This window comes from Eleutherodactylus coqui, chromosome 9, assembly GCF_035609145.1.
Source record: "Eleutherodactylus coqui strain aEleCoq1 chromosome 9, aEleCoq1.hap1, whole genome shotgun sequence".
Classification (NCBI taxonomy): domain Eukaryota; kingdom Metazoa; phylum Chordata; class Amphibia; order Anura; family Eleutherodactylidae; genus Eleutherodactylus; species Eleutherodactylus coqui.
The window spans coordinates 116,763,874-116,783,341 of record NC_089845.1 but is presented as its reverse complement, the minus strand read 5'-3'; the positions used below and the strand labels follow the sequence as shown (position 1 = coordinate 116,783,341).

General features: G+C 48.5%; 2 protein-coding genes across 4 annotated transcripts in view; one reads left to right on the top strand and one right to left on the bottom strand.

Moving 5' to 3' along the window:
• SNX31 (sorting nexin 31) overlaps positions 1-19,468 on the top strand; it is a 133,076-nt gene that overhangs the window by 62,123 nt on the left and 51,485 nt on the right. The gene's annotated exons all lie outside the window — the stretch shown is intronic.
• On the bottom strand, positions 450-14,686 carry ANKRD46 (ankyrin repeat domain 46). Of its 3 annotated transcripts, none has more exons than XM_066578379.1 (4): positions 14,566-14,686; positions 9,307-9,634; positions 7,238-7,471; positions 450-1,574 (listed from the first exon to the last, which is right to left on the bottom strand). In XM_066578379.1, the coding sequence occupies exons 1-4, from the start codon at positions 14,669-14,671 to the stop codon at positions 1,358-1,360; spliced, it is 885 nt and encodes a 294-aa protein (XP_066434476.1). In that variant the 5' UTR covers positions 14,672-14,686; the 3' UTR covers positions 450-1,357. The 3 variants fall into 3 exon arrangements, with proteins under 3 accessions (XP_066434476.1, XP_066434474.1, XP_066434477.1); XM_066578377.1 differs by lacking the exon at positions 14,566-14,686 and adding an exon at positions 13,302-13,458; XM_066578380.1 differs by lacking the exon at positions 14,566-14,686 and adding an exon at positions 13,179-13,301.

Here is a 19,468-nt window from a genome sequence, read left to right as displayed (position 1 = left end):
ACGAGCGCTGTGGCCTAATAGTTAATGTAAAGTAACCTACACATGCCTTCTGCCACTCACTAGCTGCCTTTCAGGTACTCTTTTTGCTTCTTGGTCCTCTCCAACGATGTCCATCTGCTGGGTGGTCCTTCAGTGCTGTGCATGTTCCTACTGTTTTCTCATGAGGTCCCACATTTCTCGCAAGCACTTTGTGGGCTGGGGGATTTATGAATCCGGCATTTGGGTTGGGGTGTACTCCTGGATGCTTACATTTTGGTTAAAACTTTGTGTATGGTTAGATTATACTTGGATCTTATAGTTTTCTAAATACAATTATGGGATAACCCCTTTAACTGACAAAAGAAGACCTACAGACGTAGAGGGGTTAAGTTGAGGCAATACACTTGTATGTTACACTGAAGGATGGGATTTGATAAGAATTTTGTACCTTTTATCAAGAATTACAATGATTTCTATTGTAGTGTAACAGTTTGATTAATATTTTAGTAATACCATAAAATTACAATTTTCCACTGAATAAAAGGTTACCCAAAATGGCTACGATGCAATATTATATAACAAAACAGAACCCCAATAAGAAACTGAAATGAATAACATGTAACACTTCATGTCATGAGACCAAGGATGATGGGAAGGAATGAAATGATAAAGGGTTTACCCCATTAAAAACACTAATCACTATTAGGGTTCGGACCACCAGGGATCAGAAGAACGATGTACCCCAAATCCCACTAGTGAATGCAGTGGCAGTGCATGACCTCAGCTCTATTCACGGTCCAGGGAGATAACCAAGTGTATCACTCCGCTATCCTCCTTAGAAGTGAATGGAGCAGGGGTCATGCATACACACTACCACTCCATTCACTAGAGGGACTCAGCCTGTGCCACTCTCATAAGCCCTGGGGGTCCCAGCAGTTGGACCTCCAACCATCATAGACTTATTACATATTGTTTGCGAAGGTGATAAATGTTTGGGGCGGAATAACCCCTTTGATGAAGACTGACTCTTGTAACCAAGCAGATGGAACCTTCATCCGAGAACCTTGCTTTTCTTCCTCAATGTTATACTTGCTGAGTCCTCAACAAAGGAGGTAGTTATTCTTCATCTCAAGAGGAAACCAGTAGCAAGGCTTAAGCTCAAGAGTCTTCCATCTACTGCACATTAAAAACCAGGCATGTCCATATGTCCAATGTCCTTTAATACAGTGGAACCTTTCCAGGGACCTTCTGAAAACATCCCATGATGTAATGAGAAGAAGGTGGCAAAGTGGTGGAGTCCAGAAGCACAGCACCCACAATCAGCGCTGAGCTGGAAAGGATCGAGACGCCGAGCTCACAGGCAAGCTTAGCTCTTGCTCTAGTGGACTAGTTCTGGCTGATTCTCCACAAATGGCAGGACCCCGCTGACATAGTACGCAATGCCAAGAGAAAGTAGGGCAATGACAATGAGAAGGAGGAGGACTCTCCAAAATCCAAGATCCTCCACAAATTCCTGCCAAGTGGTGCGAAAGCTGGACAGGACTCCTTCTCCCTGTTGAAGGTTTGGATTCAAGAGGGAATGACTTTCCATAGCGCTGCAAGAGAAAATGACACGTCATTACGTAACCAAATCATGCATCTGCAATCCATTGGTAAGCCTAAGATTAAGGCTACAGTATACTGTAATTTGTCATGCAGACTGACAGAAAAAAAAAAAAGGGAAGGGGGGGGGGAATAGATCCAAACGCTCATATCTTTCAGCGATGCAGGGAGGGCAGCATAGTATGGTAAGAAGCTGGAGGGAAGCAAACAGTCCTCAGTGGGTTTGCAGACAACCAGGAATACATCCGCTTCTACGATGCACTTTTTTTTTGTACAGCAAGTATTGCACTTTAGGTTAACTGGCCCTTTAAGGTGATTAAAACAACAAGATTACTTACCAGTAATCCATTTTCCATGAGCATAAAAAGGTCCTAGGCAAAAGCCTGGAGGCGATAAGTCAAGCTCAGAACGGATAGGCCAAGCCAAAGCTTCAAGGCTATACCGGCCAAGCACAGAATCTACACAGCATGAGCCAAAGCTCTAAAGCTATAGGCAAGGCCCAGCAGAAACCCTGAGGCCATTCAGAAATAAACAAGGACCATCAGGATACTAAGTGCACAGAGCCATCTCTCATAATTTCCATTCGTGTGGGGTTAAGGCAAAAGGTGGAATCCAACCCCTTACTTATGCAAGGTTAAGGGCCATTTAAACGCAACGATTATCACTCAAAAGCCATAGTTTGAGCAATAAACGTTGTGTGTAAATGCTTCCATCTTTCACTCTTTGGCTGAACAATGATTTTTAGTTGAGCATAAAAATCCATCGTTCAACCAGAGAAAAGATAACAGACCGCATGCTGTGTTTGCTGTCCATGGTGCTGTATTCTCCACAGAAGCGCCGATTACATTGTATTCAGCTTGAAGCCACGCTGCAGAACAAAGGAGCTGAATGCAGAGAATAGACCACCTGCTGTTCTCTGCATACAGTTCATGGAGGCTCATTTACATGCAAATAAAGGTGATAAGCTGCTAATAGACATTGTCCATTAGCAGTTTATGCAAAACAATCGCTCAAAACCTATCTTTTGAAAGATTATCTTTGCGTGTACATGGGATTCTCTAGAAAACGCTCAATTCTCTCCCCTGCTCTGATCCCTGGTGATGCTAGCTGTCACCCAGAGTGCTATCTGCTGATGGAAGCAACAGATAAAACAGGAGGTCACATACAGCAAAGCTCTGGTCCGGGTGCAGCAACACAGGGAGCACTTCCACCACTGAAGGGTTCACCCACAACTGCAGAAGGATCCCATGAGGCCAGAAGTAAAGAACCTTCCCCTCTGACCTCCAGAGACGGGCACAGCACCCACCAGGGAACAAAGGGAGGATTCCAGGCTCACCCAGTGGCGCTCAATGAAGACTTACACCAGACACGCAACCTCTCATGCCATGGAGTTTGGGGGCGAGGCGCTGCAGTCCACCACAGTTAGAGATCTGGAGGAATCCTTGAATGAGCCAAGATAGCCAAGTGGCAGCTACTTCAGCATTTGCAAGCCTGTCCTATAGCCCTGTAGACGCCAAGTGTCCATTTAAGCAGAAAATCTATATTTGCATTACGTAATTAGGACAATCCATAGGCTCTCCTGTTCACAGAGGTGAAGAACGTCTATGTGCATTGTTATTTCTCTCCAGCAAAGTATTCCTACATACCAGATCCTGACTCTTCTTGCCAAGAAAGGTTTCAGCAGTGTGCTCTTAAGCAGCCCCAAAGCACGTTGGCAATAAACTGTATGAGAACACAATGTTCCCGCAGGTCAGAGGTTCAGCCACCCCAGACATAAAATATCCACTTATCTATAAACAACCACGTAAGTCACATAGAAAAACATGACATAGGAAGCGGAACGTCTTCCATAAGAGGCGTAGACGAGTCCATCGCAGACGATGGTGGAGGTCCAGGGGCTCGGACCGCTTGCCCATGTTTTCAGAGATAAAGGGCTGTGATGCGATCATTAGCGGCATCTCCTGACAGATCTAGAGGTCTGGTGAAAGAAGGGTTTCAGGAATATTTCCTCGTTAATGAGGAAATTTAATGTAAACGCTGAGAAAAGCTCCCGATACAGTGATTAATCGAAGGCGGTGATCAATGCCTAAGAGTGGCATCTGTCACACAGACTAATATGGGATCCACTGAATGGATACATTGTGAGACTTTAAGATGGATCCATTAAACAATATTATAGCCCATGAGTGACGGATCTCACCGATAGGAATCCGTTTAATTGATCAATCATGGAAAGATTAGGATGCATGGACGCATCCCTTATATAGGAGACCAAGATAACCAGTCGTTTCTGTGTAAAGTACACACAATCCTGCTTTCGTGAAGAACCAGCAGTTACTAGAGTCTCCAGTGACATCGCTGCATCCAAAGCTTATAGGGATCCCTGTATGAGAATGAGGACGTAGAGCCACCTGCTGGTCAGTCAGGAGAATGTCATGGAGTGAAACTAGTGATAAGGGAGGGATTTCTAATGGAAAATCCTTCCAGTTATAGTAAAATATCTTTCAATTAATGACATTAAAAGCGATGGACGATCAGCTGATTGTTCCTTGTTCATGTTAAACAGTGGCCGTTCAGTAGCGAACGACCGCTGTGTTATCTCAAAAGGAGAGGGGTGGGGGAGCAAGAGGAGAGAAATCTCCTGCACCCCCCCCCCCCCCCGATAGCCGCTTTATATCCAGAAAGACTCAAACTTATGCTACCGTATGTACTTTTTCTGCCTGGCTTTGTATAGCATAGTGTCCTCTACTAAGGTATTCCAAAAAAAAAAGGCATCCCCATACATGTATCTCAAAAGGACCCCTAGTTTACGTCTGGTCAGCAGGGCCTTATTGATATGTTTGGAGCACATGTCAAGTTCTTTCCTGGGGCATATGTAATGTCCATACCCAATGTGTACCCACCCTGATCGTCCCAGTAGGACTGACAGTTCTGTAATTCTTGCATTCCGTCCTGATTTGGGAAGCTCATGAGAAATGGTGAGATAAGTTCCTTCTACTAAGGCAAGTGAAGAATTGAAGATATGGTAAAGCTCCAGCGGACTAAAGGCAACCCACAGAGCCGATCATACGAGGCTGTAGCCAACAATAGGCTGTTGCATACAGCTTGCTGCCAGCAAAGGGCACATCGCAGCAGCTCAGAAAGTGAGAACATGGGTGAAGGGGTAGGGAAGACCCCGAGGGAAACACAGAGAGCAACAGTCCTGCAATGCCTACAGTGTGCAGAGGAGAGATCAGAAGATCATGCGAAACCGTGCCTATCCTTCCACACTTTATGTAAAAAGACAAAACAGAAAAAGTACACGTAGTTGAAGAAAGTGTAGTCATGGTAACTGGGGTCCTTCTGAAAGACCCAGGGCTGTCATGGCTGAATGCCTATCAAGCCATCCGAGGTGTGGCTTGATAGGCTGCCCGTCAGAATGCAGTATGATATAATGCTATGGCATTACATCATACTGCATAAGTGATCAAAGCATCGCGCATTGTGGACCCCCAGGAGGATTAAAAGTAAAAATAAGAAAAAAAGTTTTATTAATTATTTTAAAAATAAAAAGTAGAAAAAAAAAACAAAAAAAAACCCTTTTGCCTTTTGGATAAATAAAAGGAGTTACGATTTAAAAAAAAAAAAAAAAAAAAAAAAAAAGGGAGGAGGGGGGAGACGAAAATGGAAAAAAGGTCGCTAAGGGGTTAAGCTAGTCTCATACAGTGTTCATACGTGTCTATTACATTTTATATCTGTTCTCGCCAAAACAAATATTTATAAATAAAGCTACGTTTTATAACCTGAACTTGCAGCATTTGTAAGCTAATATGTAACTGAAATTATATGACAAGCAAAGGTCATTTTCACAGAGAAAACCAAACATAGAACCAGCATAACGTTCTGGGTGAAGTGGCGCAACGTGCGGCACTTACAGTTTTTTCATGGTTCGGTTCTGAGGACTCAGCCGAAAAAAACCCCAACAAGGATGGTAGTATGAATGGAGCCCTATGATCGCAGCTCACATGGGTCAGGTTTGCCATAATAGCAGTGTGTGGGAAGAAGAGGATATCGTTATTCTAGGTCATTGATGATCAAGATGTAAAATATATGCTGCACATTCATGTGATATATATATAGATATATATATACACTCCCAAGTGAAGGAGCCCCTATACTGAATCTTCTCCCACAAAACGAACTCTAAATCTGCTCAGCTGCTCCATAGCACGCTGCTCTCAGATCAGACGGCACGTTTTACATGACAGCTTCCCTTTAAACTCTGCAATAGAAATGAAAACAAGCTCTCCGAGAGCCGATCTCCAGCAGAGGGAGAAACCTGTATTCAGTGACCCTATAGGCAGCTATAAGGACAAGCCACATCTATGGATCACCTATATGGCTGCAGTAAGGCAAACCACCATCAGCTGTGGAGGAACTGTGAACCTGTACTTGTTCTACATCAGCTCCTTAGGCCGGCTGCACACGAACGGGTCAGATTCTGCATGCGGGATCCCGTAGCGAAATCTGACCCTGTGGCCGTTCGATGACCCTGCATATCTGTCTGGAATCTTCTTCGGTCCAATGGCCACAGGTGGGTCCGATTTGCGGAATCTGCAAATCAACCCACCATAGGGAAGCATGGGCGTCCACACATGAATTAAAGCATTTGGATTTGTTTTGCTGCCCATTTCAGTGCGGTTCCCACATGAACAGCTTCCACTGAAGTCAATGGAAGCCGTCCAATCCGTGGCCCGGCCGCAATTCAATTGCATGGCCGTGGATTGCACAGGAAAGCAGGAGTTTAAAAAAAAACCTCAGCAGACCAGCCGCAGCTTTCCCATACATCCGCTGTGAAGACGACAGAAGACCCAGATGGGTAAGCAGAAAGACCCAGACAGGTCCCCGGCCGCGGGCAGGGTTGGATTCTGCTGCAGGCTCCCGTATGCAGAATCCAATCTGCCCATGGACATTGGTCCTTAATCTGCACTACGGATGGTCCAGCCGGCACACATGCGCAGTACAGATTTTGCTGCATCGTCGCTAGGCAGTGACACGGATCCTGTAACCTTGCCACAATGAGGATTGTGGAAGGGCCTGTGTGCAGTGGTCCCTAAAAACATACTTGCCTCTCTTCAGCCCCGTGGCATGCAGCTGAGCATCTCTTGCATCCAGTCCACAGGAAGTCAGGTGGCCACAACAGGCAATTGGAGGCTGCAGCATCACCATCCAGAACTCCTGGCATCATTGTGCCTAGGATGTGAGCACTGAAGCCAGGAGCTCTGGACGGTGACACTACAGCCTCTGATTGGCTTCAGCGATTACCTGACTTTCGGTGGACGTACATGACGGGTGCAAGAGCCGCTCAGCTATGTATGAGGTACAGGCGAGCATGCTGTCTTGTTTTATTCCATGCCCAGCTGTTCCAAAAAAAATAAATAAATAAATAAATAAATTTTTTTTTTTAGGCGACACAACCCCTTCAAACAATAGTGATTTATGTTTTTGTCATAGTCAGTGATTAGGGATTAACGGTCGGCAGGAGGGATATTCTCTTTGGGTTCCAACTTGAGACGATTTTGAGGCTCTTCTGGCGATACGTGAAGACGGAGGAGTAAAAGCATGAGTTAGAGAAAAAGCGAGACTTATGAAGGAGTATAAAGGGCTCCCAACATACCAGTCTTCCTCGGTGGATCCTTCCGACAGAGTGCTGTGCCCCTTCTCCATTAGCAGCTCGGAGCATTGGACGTACCGTTCGCTTTCAGCCGTTTGCATGGCTTCCATCTTGGAGTGCGTGCCCCTGTTGAAGCCCTTCACCTCCTGTTCCTCCAAGGACTCCAACATGCGGATTACCTCCTTATTCACCCCCCTGCGTTTCGCCAGAACGAGCGGGGTAGCACCCTGGTGATTGCTGGGAAAACATGTGAATTACAGAATGATAATATGACAGATGGGAAACCATTAAGGCCATTGAATTACAAATCATTGTTCCCTCAAGGACATTAAAGTGAACCTCTGCCTTTCAGAACAGGCAGCAAGCAGCGGATCGCCCCGGGTCCATTCTCAGCATCCCTGGCAAGCAGATGATTTTGCAGAGATTGCTGCAGGAGAAGTGTAGTAGGACCCTACCGTGTTCCCGCAAACATAAGACAGGGTCTTATATTCATTCTGGCCCCAAAAGATGTACTAAGGCTTACTTTCAGGGAATGTCTTACTTTAATGCAGGTCAGAAGAGTCACTTGCCCAGTAGGTTCGGTCCAGGTCCTTCCGGCTGCTCTCCAGAGCCACGGCATGGTTCCCCCAGGCCTCGGCCGCAGAGGATTACTTCCTGGTCACGGGATGTATAAGTCCCGCCTCCACAAAGTGATAGCTGTGATTGGTTCTTTAGGCGCAGCAATTGCGATTTTACAGCCCTTTTCATGCACATAAGGCATTCCTATTAACTTTTGTATTATTATTAACTATCGTAACTCTTATATTTAAAGCCTCCCCAAAAAAACGTGCTAGGGCTTATTTTCGAGGAAACGCGGTAGTAGAGAATGTGAACAGGGGATGCCGTCTTGGCCTAACAATCAAACCTGCTAGTATGTTACTTTGTGCGATTCAGTTGCCATTTCCCCGCAAAGTCTGGCAGCAATCTACTGCCGTCTTCAAGCTCTGCTTTCCAATGGGTTCCTTAACATCAGCGAGGTTTTGTAGGCTGCTACAATGCGAGGAAAAAATAAATAAAAAAAAATTGCAGCATGCCCTATACAGCTGTGATTTGCGACATTTTGTAGCCCATGTTTCCCTATGGAGCCTTTTTTTCCTATTGCTTAAAATTGCGGTTTTCGGGCAGTGCGATGCAAAATTTACAGTAGGGAATCTTACGGTTTGTGCCTAAAATAAGCCCTAGCTGCAAGAAAAACAAACAAACAATACATCCCCTAAGAGGTGTTGTTCGCTCTGCCACACGTCTCCTCAGCAGCTCCAGAACTTGTTTGTGGTCTTCAGGGAATGCTTCCTGGTCAGCGGTTTCATAAACCCCGCCTCCAGGAAGTGCTAGCTCCAATTGATTCTCGAGCGCCGCGACTCAGCCAATCACTGCAGCGCCCGATGAACCAATCACAGCAATCGCATTGGCAGTTATAGAAAATGCGCAAGCAGCCTGGTCCACTGTTTCCATACTTTCAAACCCCCCCAATCACAGTATGCAGCAGGTCCGGGGGCGGTCAGACTCAGATCTCGTATTATATGCCGGCCTGACCTCTGGGACCTGAACCTATTAGACAGTTATGACATATCATGAAAGTCTGAGGTGGGAAACAAACTACTAACGATGACCAGTTTTTTTGTGCGTGAGTGACTTACATGCTCCGCCCCTGATCACATGATGGTGATGTCATCAAAGGTCCTACATCCTTGTGCAGATTACAGGCAAACTACAAATCCCCCCGCGGAGCATACAAGTCATTTACTGGGGATGAGCATCACAGTCATGTGATCAGGGGTGGAGCATGATGGTGATGTCATCACAGGTCCTTCATCTCCAGTGCTGTGCTGCTTCTAATCCCTATTGTATGGGATGAACAATGTATGTAGCAGAGCTGTGTGACATGCATGTAGCAGTACTGTGCGGCAGATTGTGCCACCAGAAACACTGGTACTATCTAATAATTTCTAGTACCTCTGTAAAGGGGACCTCTCACTTCTTTCCCGAAATGTTTGCGCTACAGAGATCTGTGTCATAAAATCTCGACAACTCACCAAATATCAATTTTGAGCCCATTGGAGACCAAGAACTGTATAGTGTCCACGTGCCCACAGAGGTGCAGGGCGGTGTTACCCTGGTAATCGGTGGCCAGGAGATCAGCTCCAAATTTGTGCAGCAGTTGACAGATGTCTACATTCCCTCTCGCCGCAGCCAGGTGAAGCCCCGTACGGCCCCGGCTGTCCCGGATATTGGGATCAAAACCACTTTCTAGAAGGCGCTTGGAAAAGTTGAAGTCGCCATCGATGCAGGCCTGCAGGAGGGGAACGTTGGTCTGGGATGAATCATTCACAAAGACGTAGGACATGATTGTATCTTGATGCGCTAGAAAAAGAAATCCGGGAAGGAGTCAGAGAAGTACGAAAGGAGAAGACAACGCAATGCAGATCGGGACAGCAGCGTCCCAGTATCAGCTCTGACCATCTGCATATCCAACCCCCGTATACACACCTCTGTTAGGGTGCCTTCATATAGGGCAGTGATGGAGAAACCTTAAAGGGGTTGTCCCGCGGCAGCAAGTTGGGGTATACACTTCTGTATGGCCATATTAATGCACTTTGTAATGTAAATCATGCATTAAATATGAGCCATACAGAAGTTATTCACTTACCTGCTCCGTTGCTGGCGTCCTCGTCTCCATGGCTCCGTCTAATTTCGGTGTCTTCTTGCTTTTTTAGACGCGCTTGCGCAGATGGGTCTTCTCCCTTCTGGTCGTCCGGGCACAAGCGGCGTGCTGGCTCCGCCCCTTCTACGCGCCATCGTGTAGCTCCGTCCCGTCACGTGTGCCGATTCCAGCCAATTAGGAGGCTGGAATCAGCAATGGACTGCACAGAGCCCACGGTGCACCATGGGAGAAGACCCGTTGTGCATCATGGGTGAAGATCCCGGCAGCCATCTTGGAGAAGGAAGAAGTAGGAAGAAGGAAGAAGTCGCAGAGCGGGGATTCGGGTAGGTAATATATATATTTTTTTATTTTAACACATCCCTTGGGTTTGTCCTGCGCCGAACGGGGGGCCTATGCAAAAAAAAAAAAAACGTTTCGGCGTGAGACAACCCCTTTAAACACACAAACCCAATAGTTTGGACTTTTATGAAAGTCACAATGCCATTTTTTTTAAATTTATTTTACATGCGAAAAAGAAAAAAGGATTTTTTGAACTTTTAACATAACTTACACAATAGTTTGATTGTTTCCACACTGTACTGCAAAACCTCAGCTTGTAGTTTTAGCAGCATTCTATTAAGCCCTGCTTATGGCGGAGCTTAATAAACTGCAATCCATGGCAGACCTGGGAGCGCTCACTAGCCTCCCCTCCGGCTGCTTACATGGGCTGTCAAGCACATCTAACAACGGCAGCTAAGCAGAGAACTGCAGCCATCAGAGAGTATCAGCAGTCAGTAACAGCCCAAGACCGCTCCATATACCACCCACCATAAACTTACACTGGGTGGTCCTTAAAGGGTTAAAGAGGACCCCTCATAGGATAAAGTCAGTGGGGCTGGCTACACGCCTCTGCCACCCCCAGCCCACGGACTAAAACCACAGTGTGTCAATTATAGCAGCGGATTTTCTGAGTGGTTTTCACCTAAAACGGGTCAATTCTCACCCAAAATCCGCACCAAACGATGTGGAATTTGTGGTGGATCTGCGGTGAAATGCTCGCTGCGGACACTCCGCGCCGTGTGAGCACAGAGTGCCAGTGCCGGACCTAAGGAGATAGAGAGCTCATCCGGGCGCAGGGGGGCGAGGATGGCAGCCAACCCCGCTGACCCTCCCATGATGGATCCTCTGTAGGCTTCACACTCATCCATGGGCGTTTTCTGCCCCTCGATTCCCCCCCAAAAATTGTGTTTTGTAACTTTCCTGCATTTCCGGCCATATTTACACGCGTGTACGCGCATCTGCACGGTTTTTAAACTTTTTGTGGGCGCCAATAAAACACGCACCGATGTTCTCAGCCAATAAGATGGCCAATTAGTTTAATGAGTTCAGGATGCGCAAATGAGCAGGAAACTAGAGAACGTCGATTTTTGGGTTTTTTTTGGCGCGCGACAGACTTACGTGTACGTGGCGAATACCCACATGTGAACACACCTATTGAACTCAATGGCATCCGTTTTCTGTGTATTGCGCAAATATGTGTGTGTGAATTCGGCCTCAAGGATTTTCTCTTTATTTGTGGTTCCCATGGGTACAAGAGGGGTTTACACTGGATCGCGCTCGCATCCTGAGAGCCATAGGTAAACGCAGCGACAGACGTGAACGGGCTGTTCCCGTATAAACATCGCACTGACAGACGGCGGGCGGAGATTTAATTTTTTTGCAAACAGCATAAGTTTAAAATGAAGAGAAAAAAAAATAAAAATAAACGTTCCCTGTGACTATACCCTGCGAGGATAAATAACAGCGGGACAGCGGCGGTCCGTGTGACTATACACTGCGAGGATAAATAACAGCGGGACAGCGGCGGTCCGTGCGAATATACACTGCGAGGATAAATAACAGCGGGACAGCGGCGGTCCGTGCGAATATACACTGCGAGGATAAATAACAGCGGGACAGCGGCGGTCCGTGCGAATATACACTGCGAGGATAAATAACAGCGGGACAGCGGCGGTCCGTGCGAATATACACTGCGAGGATAAATAACAGCGGGACAGCGGCGGTCCGTGCGAATATACACTGCGAGGATAAATAACAGCGGGACAGCGGCGGTCCGTGCGAATATACACTGCGAGGATAAATAACAGCGGGACAGCGGCGGTCCGTGCGAATATACACTGCGAGGATAAATAACAGCGGGACAGCGGCGGTCCGTGCGAATATACACTGCGAGGATAAATAACAGCGGGACAGCGGCGGTCCGTGCGAATATACACTGCGAGGATAAATAACAGCGGGACAGCGGCGGTCCGTGCGAATATACACTGCGAGGATAAATAACAGCGGGACAGCGGCGGTCCGTGCGAATATACACTGCGAGGATAAATAACAGCGGGACAGCGGCGGTCCGTGCGAATATACACTGCGAGGATAAATAACAGCGGGACAGCGGCGGTCCGTGCGAATATACACTGCGAGGATAAATAACAGCGGGACAGCGGCGGTCCGTGCGACTATACACTGCGAGGATAAATAACAGCGGGACAGCGGCGGACCGTGCGACTATACACTGCGAGGATAAATAACAGCGGAACAGCGGCGGTCCGTGTGAATATACACTGCGAGGATAAACAGCAGCGGGACAGCGGCGGTCCGTGCGAATATACACTGCGAGGATAAACAGCAGCGGGACAGCGGCGGTCCGTGCGAATATACACTGCGAGGATAAACAGCAGCGGGACAGCGGTGGTCCGTGCGAATATACACTGCGAGGATAAACAGCAGCGGGACAGCGGCGGTCCGTGCGAATATACACTGCGAGGATAAATAACAGCGGGACAGCGGCGGTCCGTGTGACCATACACTGCGAGGATAAATAACAGCGGGACAGCGGCGGTCCGTGCGTGATGACGGCGATATATCATTACCGCCACTAATATACAACCGCCTTGTGATGCACTTAGGGTGGCGCTCTGGTGGGCATCCTCACCTGCACAGTGTATTCCTCCGGGGTGGGCACTTCTGGCAAACAAACAGACCACAGCAGGGGAAGGGCCACCCCGTCAGTCTTTGGGGTACATAGTGGAGGAGGTGCCACCCCACAGGTGGGCACACAGGCTGCTCCTCATTCCTGGCCTTATAAACCCTGCCAGCTGGGATTCGGCTCCGCCCCCCACTGCACACAGCCGAGGGACACCAGGGGTCGGGTGCCGGCTGTCACCCCCCTTGCTGCAGTGGGCACAGCACCAGCTCCCCATTACCTACCTGCAGGCCCAGGCCACCCCTCTCCACAGCTCCCCACCCCCGGTTCCGGCGCTGTAGGAGAAGCCCAGGCGGTGGCCATGATGCGGGCAGCCAGCAGTGATAGGTACAGAGACGATCACTTACCTGATGACACGGCCTCTCCGCGGAGCTGTGCTGTTATTGTACGCAGGACGCTGCGGGGAGGAGCGGCTACTGTCTGGACTGGCATACGAACAGCGACATCTAGAGGCGGCTGCTGAGTAATACACCCATACAGCACCGGAGAGCCCGGATTGGTTGGCTCGAGTAGTGTTGAATAGGGATATATGCGCCCGGATTCCATTTGATTACGTCAGATCAGTCACGTGTGTGGGAGGAGTCGGGCCGCGCTGGCCTAGAGCTGCTGTGGTTGTCTAATGAGTGCGTGAGGGAGACGTCAGCAGCTGTCATGGCGGAGCTGCCTGACCTACACAGCTCTGCACCGCCTGAGCACCACGCACATACAGCTCTGCACTGCATGGCCACCACATACTCAATGGACACCACACACACTCAGCACTGCATTCTATGGGCACCACACACACACAGCTCTGCACTGCATGGACACCACACACACACACACAGCTCTGCACTGCATGGCCACCACATACTTAATGGACACCACACACACTCAGCTCTGCACTTCATTGACACTACACTCACACAGCTCTGCACTGCATGGACACCACACACACACACACTCAGCTCTGCACTGCATGGACACCACACACGCAGCTCTGCACTGCATGGACACCACACACACACTCAGCTCTGCACTGCATGGACACCACACACGCAGCTCTGCACTGCATGGACACCACACACGCAGCTCTGCACTGCATGGGCACTACATACTCAATGGACACCACACACACTCAGCACTGCATTCTATGGGCACCACACACACACAGCTCTGCACTGCATGGCCACCACATACTTAATGGACACCACACACACTCAGCTCTGCACTGCATGGACACCACACACACTCAGCTCTGCACTTCATTGACACTACACTCACACAGCTCTGCACTGCATGGACACCACACACACACTCAGCTCTGCACTGCATGGACACCACACACTCAGCTCTGCACTGCATGGACACCACACACGCAGCTCTGCACTGCATGGACACCACACACGCAGCTCTGCACTGCATGGGCACTACACACACTCAGCTCTAAATTCTATGGGCACCACACACACACACCTCTGCACTGCATGGACACCTCATACACTCAGCACCGCACTGTATGGACACCACACACAGTCAGCTCTGTGCAGCGTCACATAGGGTAACTCCGGACACGGGCATACGCTGGGGAGCTGGGAGGGTAAAACTGTCACATGTCATGGTGGCACCTACCAGGCTCCCTCTGAGGGACACACGGAGTCTCAGCCAGAGCATCGCTGGGCCTCTTCCGGACACCCCTAGGAGAAGCATGGCCAATATACATATAACAGGAATACATGTCACGTGACGCCACCGTTTCTTTACTCACCGGAATGAACCTCGGTGATAATAGAGAGAGTTCACACACGCTTTAGTGGTTAAGTGCCTCAGGCCCTGGGAGCGGTCAGGGCCCGGCAAAACGTCAACACTTTACAGTTAAGAACTCACCAATGCAGGCAAAACAAAAGGAGCGAGGAACTCCGGATGATGCCAGTTATCTGTATGGTGCAGCTCCGGGAAGGTGAAGGGAAAACTCCCCACAGACACTCACTTATAAAAATACCTCTGCACGGTGGTCTTGACTTTTCTTTACTCCTGTCACTCACTCCCCCCCCCCCCCCCCCTCTCTAATGGCTCCTGGCATCAGGAACTTCAGGAAACCTTTTTGTTCCATTTCTCACCACATGAGGGTTGAAGGTACCCCCATGTGGCCGGCACTCTCAGGCACCCAGAAGGATGGAACAACAATAACCCCGCTCTCCAACACTCATACTTATAGGCTGCCTGTCCACGGGCGTTTTTGCATTGCGTTCCCTGTGGCGATAATCCAGCCGCAGGGAACGCAGTGCACGCTTTCCATAGCGTTGCTATGGAAAGCGCAGCCCCCCTGTCCATGAGCGGAGAATCATAGCAATTCTCTGCTCGCGGGCGGCAAATCGCAGCGTGCTGTGAATTGCCGCAATTCTCCGTGGTCAGCCTATCTGTCAGAAAGGGGGGTCACCGCGGAGATCTGTCTGCTGGCTCCTGCTCCCGAGTGGCGGAGATCCACCAGGGGATATCGCAACGTCCGTGGACAGGCAGCTTTAGGCCTCATGTCCACGGGGAAAATCAGGCCAACGGCGGATTATTCATGCAGAATCCCGCAGCAGGTCCCTCCTTTCCTGCGGACATGAGGTCGGATCTTCCCTCCGTCGTGGCCGGATCTTCTTTCTTCGGCCCGGCGGATGTGCTTGGCACGGCGGCAGCGTGGCGCGCGCATGCGCCGTTCACTCTGTGGTTTTTTTTAAACTCCTGCCTTCCCGCACCGGAGAGCAGGAATTCAGCTGCGGGTGTGCCGCGGATCCGGACAGCTTCCATAGGCTTCAATAGAAGCCTGCTGTAGACCCGCACTAAAATGGAGCATGCAGCGGGTGTTTTCCCGCACACGCAATCCGCGCCTCAGGGGAAAATGACACCCACAGGTATTTAATTACCTGCGGGTGTCCAATGCATCCGTATGGGGCGCGGATCACGCTGGGGATTTTAAATATTATTTTAGCCGTGGACATGAGGCCTTAGGTCTCTAGCATACCACATGACAGGACATAAATTGATACATTTGCAGACATATCCCAACCACATGCAGACATTAACCCTTCATCTGCTGCAGCTGTGCAATAACAAGAGACAAGACATTTTGTACAGTGCATCCACACAAAAGACATGACATGTATGACGATTATGGAGGGGCCAGGAATAGGTGTTCTGGGCCACTACATCTGCACTGTATGGACACCACACACACACTCAGCTCTGCACTGTATGGACACCACACACACACTCAGCTCTGCACTGTATGGACACCACACACACTCAGCTCTGCACTGTATGGACACCACACACACTCAGCTCTGCACTGTATGGACACCACACACACTCAGCTCTGCACTGTATGGACACCACACACACTCAGCTCTGCACTGTATGGACACCATACACACTCAGCTCTGCATAACAGCCCCCCCCCCTCCTCCTCCTCTCATACACAGCTCCGCACTTTATGTATGCTTTAGGGCTTCTTCACACGGGTGTATTTGTGCACGCAATACGCAGTGAATAGAACACATTGATTTCAGTGGGTTCTTTAACCTGTGCATATTTTTTTCCTGCGCATTTCGGAGCAGCAAATGCTATATAGAAGTCAATGGGGATGCGCAAATGTGTGTGCTACACTCTAGGAGATGCGTGAAACGCTGCATAATCGCGCAGGAAAAAGAACACATCTGGAACTCGGACTAATTCGCCATTTCAATCGGTGTGTCTTTTGCCGTGCACAAATGAACATGCCATGTGGCTGCACAAAGTACAGTAAAGTATGCCGATGCGCACACACAAAAAACGTAGTCCATTCTGCAAAAATGCTACGATAATGCGTGCGCAAATACGAATACGCTTGTGTAAAGGAGGCCTTACACAGGATTGGGAGCAGTGTATGAGCAGAGGGGTTGGATCCACTGCCGAAAAAAAATCAGTATGAGGGCTTAAACAGATGGGCGCGTTTGTCCCGTTTTGCGGCTTTGCAAACCAAGGGTGATTCTCGCACATTAATACTACGCGTGAGAAAAGGTAGGGCGTGCCCTATCTTTCTCGCATGCAGTTATTCTAGCAGGACCGATCTTACGGCTTTATTTTTTCAAACACACAAACAATAGCATTGAGTTTGAATAGTCGAAGTAATAAACCCCGGTTGACGCGCTCATACGTTCCTTAGTGGCGAGCGTATTAGCGCATGCGCCAATCTGTTTTTGCCCTTAAATAGTTTGGATTGTGGAGTTGATTTCCTGCGAATTTCATCCTTTGCATTGCAGAGAGGAAAATCCGCAACTAAACGATTGACATGCTGCTAATTAACAAATCGTGTCATTTAACAGTTCTGCTGCGGATCCTGCTTGCACTGTAAGGTAATGTTCACACGGCGGAATGCACCGTCCATGTTAATCCCGCCTCTAAAATCCGTGTCTGTTTGACAGGACAAGTTCTGCATGCGGATCCGTGTCTGAATGATGAAACCAAATGCATACGGTCGTCTGAATAAACCCTAAGAGCGCAAAAAATCATAGTTTCTGCGCTTACGCTGATCTGAAGAAGCCCAAAAGGTTCTTTCTCATGCGCGTAAATATGCAACATATTATTAGTGTAATACTCAGTAAATAGAACCCACTGATCTCAATGGGCTCATTCACAGCTGCGCATACATGCGAATTTTAGTTGCATGAAAAATCCGTAGCACGTCCTATCTTGGTGCGTATTACGTCCCGTAATAATAGCCCATTGCAATCAATAGGTGTGCGTAGATACGCAGGAAACCTGCATATTCGCTGCATTAGGGCAGATTCACATGGCCGTAGGCACAACTCTGCTTAGCAAATGCATTGGAATCCAATGGTGGTCGCAATTTTCACGGGCCGAAATACGCATACGTCCACGTGAATGCACACTGAAGGCAACTTCACACGAGTGTATTGCAAAATACACTTGCATCTGCACAACTTGTTTGTGGGTACTTTGTGCGCATGACTGCGCTAATGCTGTGCGTATTGGCGAAGGCAAAGCTAGTGCACAAGTGTGTACATATGTGCACGTCTGCACAACTCCCATAGACATCAAAGCGACTTCCTGGTGCGCAAATGCGCACAAAATAGAGCAGGTCTTATTTTTTTTGCGCCCATGAGAAACGCGCTCGTAAAAGTGAAATGAGAGTAAATCCATTGCAATCAATGGGTTCAAGTGTACGCGCTTTGCATGCAGGATTTAACCACGAGCAAAAACATACTAAAATACACTCAAGTGAAAGAGCCTTTAGGGCAGCTTCACACGGGCTATGTGCAAAAACATTCACCGCAGTGCAGTGAATTGTTGCATAAATGAGGTTTAAGGAGGTAGATTTGCGCACGTTTAAGCGCATATTACTGGCACAGGCAGGGCCAGGTCGCACGCGTGTGAGACACCCCTTATGTGGATTTAATGGCTATTTAAGCCTAACAAGGTCAAGATGTGTGCCTTTTTTTTGCAGTTTAGCACTGTGTTTCACGCATCCCCTTGTGTATTTGCGCACTTCCTGTAGACTTCTATGGGACTTTTGCTGCGCAAAAGAAAAGAAAAATAGAGCTGGTCCTACTTTATAATTGCTCACGCGAAATGCACGCTTATGAGAACGAACCCATCGAAATCAATGGGTTCTATTCTCTGTACTTAGAACACACACAAATACGTCAGTGTGAAGAAGTCTTTAGTGCGGCTTCACACGTGGCCATGTACAAAAACGCTCGCCACAGCCTATTTGTGCACTAATGAGGTGGTACAGTTACCCACTAGAGATGAGCGAACGTACTCGGTAAGGGCGATTTCGCAATCGAGCACCGCGATTTTCGAATACTTCACTACTTGGGTGAAAAGTACTCGGGGACGCTGTGGGGCGGGGGGTTGCAGAGGGGAGTGGGGGGTAGCAGCGGGGAACAGGGGGGAGCCCTCTCTCTCTCCCTCTCCCCCCCACTCGCCGCTGCAACCCCCCACTCACCCACAGCGCACCCGAGTACTTTTCACCCGAGTAGTGAAGTACTCGAAAATCACGGTGCTCGATTGCGAAATCACCCTTAACGAGTACGTTCGCTCATCTCTATTGCCCACATGTCAGCGCACATTACTGGAATTTTGCGCACACTCTTTCCATGGATTTAAAGGCTATTTCAGGGCTTAAACAGACGAACGTGTTTGTGCAGGCGTGAAACTTACGCACGTAAAACGCGATGAAGCAAAGCCATTGATTACAACGGGTTCGTTGTCACGAGTGTATTTCTCATTTGCAAATCCTATGTGCGAGAAAAGATAAGCCTTGCACGTGTTACGCAGAAAGCTGCCATAGAAGTCTATAGCAGCTTAAATGAAAAAGGGAGGGGGAGGGGGTCACGCTGCATACAACGCAGGGAGCAGCAGACAGCCGGCCGTTATATGGCTTGAATAGCCATTCTAACTTTAGTTTAATATGTGCTATTTTCGTCGCAATACGCATAAAAATAGATATGCTGCTGTTTCGTTTTTTTTGTGCGACCAAATGCGC